Source organism: Hibiscus syriacus, unplaced genomic scaffold (genome assembly GCF_006381635.1).
Source record: "Hibiscus syriacus cultivar Baekdansim isolate YM2019G1 unplaced genomic scaffold, ASM638163v2 tig00110332_pilon, whole genome shotgun sequence".
NCBI classification, from domain to species: Eukaryota; Viridiplantae; Streptophyta; class Magnoliopsida; order Malvales; family Malvaceae; genus Hibiscus; species Hibiscus syriacus.
Genome location: NW_024062688.1, coordinates 3,523,191 through 3,529,863, shown reverse-complemented (window position 1 = coordinate 3,529,863; position 6,673 = coordinate 3,523,191). Strand labels below are relative to the sequence as shown.

The 6,673-nt window shown below is 28.8% G+C and overlaps 1 protein-coding gene across 1 annotated transcript; it reads right to left on the bottom strand.

Annotated features, from left to right (window-relative positions):
- Positions 1 to 5,185: 5,185 nt before the first annotated feature.
- Positions 5,186 to 5,528, bottom strand: LOC120119433 (calcium-binding protein KRP1-like). Its single transcript, XM_039139246.1, has one exon. It carries the CDS (start codon positions 5,522 to 5,524, stop codon positions 5,186 to 5,188), a length of 339 nt encoding a protein of 112 aa, XP_038995177.1. The 5' UTR covers positions 5,525 to 5,528.
- Positions 5,529 to 6,673: the final 1,145 nt, after the last annotated feature.

The following is a 6,673-nucleotide window of genomic DNA, read 5'->3' as shown; positions in this document are numbered from 1 at the left end:
TTGAACAAAATTTTATCGAACTTGTCGAGCATCAAGTCGAATCGAGCATAAATCGAATATCTTTTTAGTAGAGTTGAATACAATTCAATTGTGATTGACTTAAAATCAGATCTCTAGTATATATTTATAAATAATACTGAATTGATTGTCAATTTAGGATTTACGTACTATCGATTAAGATTACCTTCAAACTACTTGGGGGAATGAAATTCCCAAAGAGAGGACTTGTTTTTTTACCGATCATCTCTGGCCTTAATTCAGCACTTGACATAGACATGATTGATCACATGAGAACAATGAACATATTATTCAAAGCTTTAACGAAATGTCAAAGAAATGAAAACCAACAAAAAAAAAGGATCAATAAAGTAGCCAAAGTCCTCAAAGAAGCTTAATGTTGAAGAATCGCCTATGGCAAGTCACTAATCATGAGAAATGAAAACTATATAGTTTCATTGGCATATATGGTGTTTGCGCTTGCTTTTTCATTATATTAATTCGGTGACCTTTAGAATTGATCGGTTGACGGGCATTATACCATAACTTGAAGAATCTGGATGTGTACCTCTACTTCCATGGAATTCTATTCCTTCTTTCTTTTTTATACCATAACCCGACATATTGAAGTCATTTTGTCTACCTTAATTATGATCACAAAAACAATAAATGAAATACAATGCTATAGAATAATAAATATATATTAAATTTTATATGAAAGTTCTTGACGACAAAAATCATGAGCAGAATAGAAAAAGTTCCCTTCAATATCGATATAATATAAAATAGTTATGTTTATGCAACTCACACAAAACATCACTACTAATCCACTCTCACGAACCCTAATTCGCATTAATTATTTATATGGTCGCAAAGGAAATATAAGTATTGAGAAATTTATTCAAACTAGACTTTTCATTTTAAATAAGGTATGATATCAAAATTAGTCTCCAAATTCTATTACAATGGCCATTTTGACCTTTATTTTTTAAAAATATTTTGATCTCTAACGTTTTATTTTAGGAAAAAATGTCATAACATTTAACAAAATAGTCACTTTGACATTTATTCTTTTTTGGAGGATTTTGCCCCTCAATATTTAAATTTAGGGTAAAAGACCCTTATTTTGGAGCTTTAATCATGTGTTAACTAATGATTTCCAACGGTAGAATGATCTTTTTGCCCCAAAATATTTTCATTTTGGGTCAATGCTCCCAAAAAAAGAATATTTGAGCAAAATAATCATTTCGATAAACTTTGGGGGCTAATTTTGACTTTATGCCTTAATTCAAAGTCTAACAAAAAAATATATATAGCCATGTTGCATCATAAAATTCTCAAGTAAAAAAAATACAAAATTCGAGTCATAAACTTTATCATACTAAAAGAGAAAGCATGGATCTAGGCATCATTGTTGATGTTATATATTGTTATTGTTGAATAGTTTGGAGTGATTATATAGAGTTTTTTTTAACATATCGATTAGGCATACACATCCTGCTGACACAATCACTCAAATTCGATTTCGAAATCTCTAAATATAATATTATTATTTTTTATTACTAAGACCACTTTTGGTGTTGTATGTTAAAATATACAATTCCAAGAAGTTAATGATGTATCACTTGTATAAAATGCTTTCCCTTTGTCTTGTTTTGGCAAATCAAAGGAAAACTCAAACAAAAGTTGTCTTCTACTTCAAGTTTAGTTTCTTTTTAGGTTGAAAAAGAGTGATTTCTTTTCGCTTCTTTGAATCTAATCTTTGTTCCCCCCCATAAACGATTCAAACCATATGGCTCATAATGGCCTTCCAAGGAACCTGTCTTGTTGCACCATTATTACTTATTCTTTCAATTTTGGACAAAAAAGCTTTGTCGCCAACTTTATTGTTTTGTCAAGCTGTCTAAATGATCCCGCTTCAATTGAGGCTTTTCCTCTTTTCTATTCGATCGTATAAGAATCTCTAACCCAAATTGCATTGTTATTATGTATATTCATATCAACAAAACAGTGTGATTTAATGGATCATAAGAGTTGTCGTAGTCGTATTCGGTACTTACGAGTTCGCAGACTTCGTTCAACAGATATTTGTCCAACAAACATAAAATGACCCACCAATCATCATTGTGCCTATTCGCTGTTTACCTTCGTTTTCATCACAACTTTGGTATTGGAACTTTACATCAAAATATTAATTTGATTCTAAATTTTAGATCAAATATTAATTTAATTTTTAAATTTTAAATAAAACACTAATTTGACTTTTATATTCAGTCAAGTTTTTCATCGTCAACTGTTGCTCATCAGTCTAATTTGACCCTAATCGATTATCGTCATTAGTCTTCACCAATTGCTGCTATCAGTGATTGTTGGACCCAAAATTGTCAGTTCAGTATTCCTTTTTAACCTCCACGTATTCAATGGATAGTTTGTAGGGTGTTGATGTTATTATTTTTATTTTTTTAATATATAGTCCTTTGGGTATTGATGTCATTTTCTTAATTTTTTTCCCTATTGGTGAATATGCAACCATATGTAATACTAATAGGACTATATCGTATTACAAGTTTTTCTTCTTGGATTTAGTGTATTGGATCAGTGTATTTATTTTGGGCTTTAGCTTCTTCCTGGTTATGTAGTTGCTTAGATTCAACAATTGTGGGCAGATGGTTGACAAAACTAAAACATATAGATTCAATTAAAACTTATCAATTTAGGCTTGAATGAATTGGGGTTCGATTTGTTTTAAAATTTGATGTTATTAGGCTCACTAATCGAGTTTTTCAAATAGTATAATCTAAAATCTATTTTATTTTAGAATCATGTTTGAATTAAAATTGACAAATTAAATTAAAGTTTAAACTTTTTTCTTAAAATTGTTGAGGGGTAAAATGAAACATTTCTTATTCATTTAATATGTTACATCACCTATTTAATAAAAATTAATTGTTGTTGTCCATTTCCCTAACAAACTTTAAAATTTAATGTTTATTTTATAATTTTTGAAATATAATGACAAAATGACTATTTTAGTATAATTTAACGTTCATGTATAAATTTTATCTTATTTCATATTAATAGTACATCTCGATGATGATATTAGTAGTGTATATCAATGTCTGATATTCACGATAGAATTATTAATAAAATATAAAATTCAATCAAAAGATAAATTCATAGATATATTAAATTATTAAAATAGATAAAAAAAAATATAAAAATAGATATATAATTACGTTATATTATTCCACCATTGTATATGTTTGAAGTCACCAAAGACCGATCAACGATTGTAGATCACCAATGTCGCACCGAGGTGCCCTGGAAAAGGGAAAGAAAATTGAACAATAATCAAAGGAAAGTTCTTATTTCATTCTTTAGGTTTTTTTTTTTTAGCCCAATACCCCGACGAGTCAATTATTTAGGATATTGGGTCAATATAAAAATTATTTTATAAATTACTACAATATACATCGAACTCGTCTCCTCAAAGTGAAGAGTTTCATTAAATATATTTTTTAATAGGTGGGTCCCACATAGGTCATTAAATTATTAGTTTTATTGGGACTCGTCGTGTCGAGGTGAGGAGTCCATTAAAAAAATATTTTTTGTGTTAAAAAAATTGAATTAAAAAAATAACCATTTCAAGTCGTTTGTCAACGGTCATATAGAACTCGTAAAAAAATTTTAAAAAATTAATAATAAATTTTAAAATTTTTATTAATATAAATTGTTTACAAAGGAAAATTTTATTTACAATCTAATAATAAAAATTTTATTATTTACTCAAGGTAACGAGTCCCTTCTTTTTTAAAATTTTTTTAAATTAATTTTTTAATAAAAAAATATTTCTTTAATAGACTTATCATCTCGATGAGGCGAATTCTAATAAAACCAATAATTTAATGGCCCATGTGAGATCCACTCATTAAAAAATTATATTTAATAGAACTCGTCACCTCAAGGTGACTAAAACCGCCGATAAACTCCTCAAAACTGTTCGAAAATGGCCGAAAACTCTTCGTGTTCTTTGTTTTGCGATCTTTTTATATTTGTAATTTTTTTACGTTACATCTTGGTGTTCTTTGTACTTTTTTCTTAAAAATATTTTTTTACATTAAATCTTGGTGTTCTTTATTTTGCGATCTTTTTATATTTGTTATTATGTTTACATTATTACAAGTTGTAATAATTTAACTTTTAAAGGAGTAAATTTAAATTTAAATTAATCTAATATAAAAATTTACAAATTATGGAATAATTTAAAAATAAAATAATCGTGATTCAAATGCACAAAGATATTAAAAAACTAAAAAAACAAATTATTAACATTTTAAAAATTATATAAATATATAATACTTCACAAAAAATAGAGCATGACATAAACACTCAATATTAGGGAAAAACATTATAGTAAATTATCTAAAATATGTTATGAATTAAAATACTATGGAAAAACTCAAATTAAATCATTATGAATAATATATAAAACAAACATGATAAAAAAACATAAACACAACATGCATACATGTACATATCAAGACCTAAACTCCGAAATTACATTGCATACGTTACAACTTTTATTTATTGTTATAGATATTATAGTAGTATATATAAAATATTATATTAGATTTATTTATTTAGAAATATAAATATATGTGAATCCATCAAACGAACTCAATAGTTAAATGGAGTATTGTTCTTGATAAAAAAATTAAATTTGAACAACCGTGTCTGTAAGGTGTGTACATCATTAATGGCTAAGAAAGATTATATGAACATATAGTATCTTGTAATTGTTCATAATATTTGAAAATATATATAAATTCCATTATTCATCTTGTTTTTATTTGTGTTTTTCTATTAATACTTCAAGCATCCAATCAGGGTGAACTATGGAGGACAACTGGGACGGTTGTTGTCCTTAAAAAATTTAAATTCTTTTATATTTTATATTTTTATTTTTATTAATATTCTGCTTTAGTTCCCTAAATTTTATAAATTTTTCCTACAATAAATTTTTGTAAGTTCGTTCTTCCTGACATAAAATCATGCGTCTATCTCCTCCTCGTATATATATATATATATATTAGTGATTTTGGATTTAGAAAAATACGTTAAGATTAATACATAAACACATATCAGCTACAATAGAAAACCTCATTTGCTTTCAAATGAGATTTCGGGTCTAGAAATTGACAATAGCTTCAACCAATAATTTGATGGAAGTGTTCATCAACTCAGGACTCAACCTAAGCATAAGTGTACAAAATTCCATCTCATTCAAAGCCCCATCCCCATCCAAATCACCTTCTCTCAACATGCACTTGACCTCCTCGTCGCTCAAGTCTTGCAACCCAAGCAATGCCGAGTTCTTCTTCAAGCTCTCGAAAGTGATCACCCCTCTGTCCCCGTCTACAAGCAAACGGAACCCGTTGCACAGCTCCTTCATGAAGCCTTCGGCACCCAATTTCTCGACCATGGCCGGGAAGAAATCTTCGAACACGACACCATTCCGGCACGCCATCGAACACACGTACAAAACAGACCTTGTTTCTGTGATTTTAGAATGATGGAAAGTTTGATTCGAAAAGAGGTATTTATAGGTGATGGAAAGAGAATCAAGCTAAAGGGGTGAAAAAGGAGAACAAATGTTCGAGGAAGGAGTGTTAATGAGAACAAATTGAAGGTCGGGATAAAAAAATACGAACTTGTTGCCTTTTTGTGTAGGAAAATTGTCGTCCTTTCCTCGAAGTTGCATGTGATATTTGGTCGTATCAAATAGTATTTCTTTTTGGGTTTACTACAAATGATGGTTATTTAACTGTTAGGCTATTTTGTTTTTGACTATTGAACTTTTACAACTTCCATTAAAAATACTAAACTTTTAATTTATTCTCATTAAGCCGCTATCACTAGTTGCTGTTAAAAAAAGTTGACTTGGCATGTTAAAAACCCTAGAAAGCCTGACAATCATTGCTCCTCCATTCGTCGTTGTTTATACCGTCATTCGATTAATTCTCCGATCGAAAATATCACTGAACGCACATTCTTCTCCTTCTTTCATCCGATTCAAACTCGTTGGAAAACTTTTCAATCTACTCAAATCCCAATCGAAATTAAAATCTGAAACTTTTTGATCCTCAACTGTGAACGGTCGAATCAACTTGAAATCAAATATGTTAAACTTCTGATCAAATAGAGCCTTTCCGATGTTAGGATTGATCGAAGACCACTCACGTTCATTGAAAACTTGGCCTTTATAGAGATTGTCAGTTTGGAAACTTAGAATTTTTTTTGGGAAAAGACTGTAACATGTCACATATCTTTTCTTAACGTCAATGATCTTAACGAAAGTGAATTAAAGGTTTAGTATTGTGATGCAAGTTTTAAAATTTTGATGACCAAAATAAAAGTAATCCAAATTCAATAACCATTAGTGAAGTTTACCCTATTCCTTTGCTAGAGGGCGTTTCCTTTGGAGACCAATTTTCCATCAAGTACTACTATGATAATAATTGAAGGTTAAAATATGATTAGAATGAAGGGAATTTTGGCTCAATTGTAATGTTGAGGTCTAAAATCTTTAATATCTCTAGTTCGAAACTTATTATATTAAAATTTTACAATATAAACTGTCCGTATATATTACAATTATATTTAGATTGTTATGGGA

Bases quoted from the DNA above. Each gene is read 5' to 3' on its own strand.
- LOC120119433 (XM_039139246.1), bottom strand. From the start codon at position 5,524: ATGGCGTGCCGGAATGGTGTCGTGTTCGAAGATTTCTTCCCGGCCATG.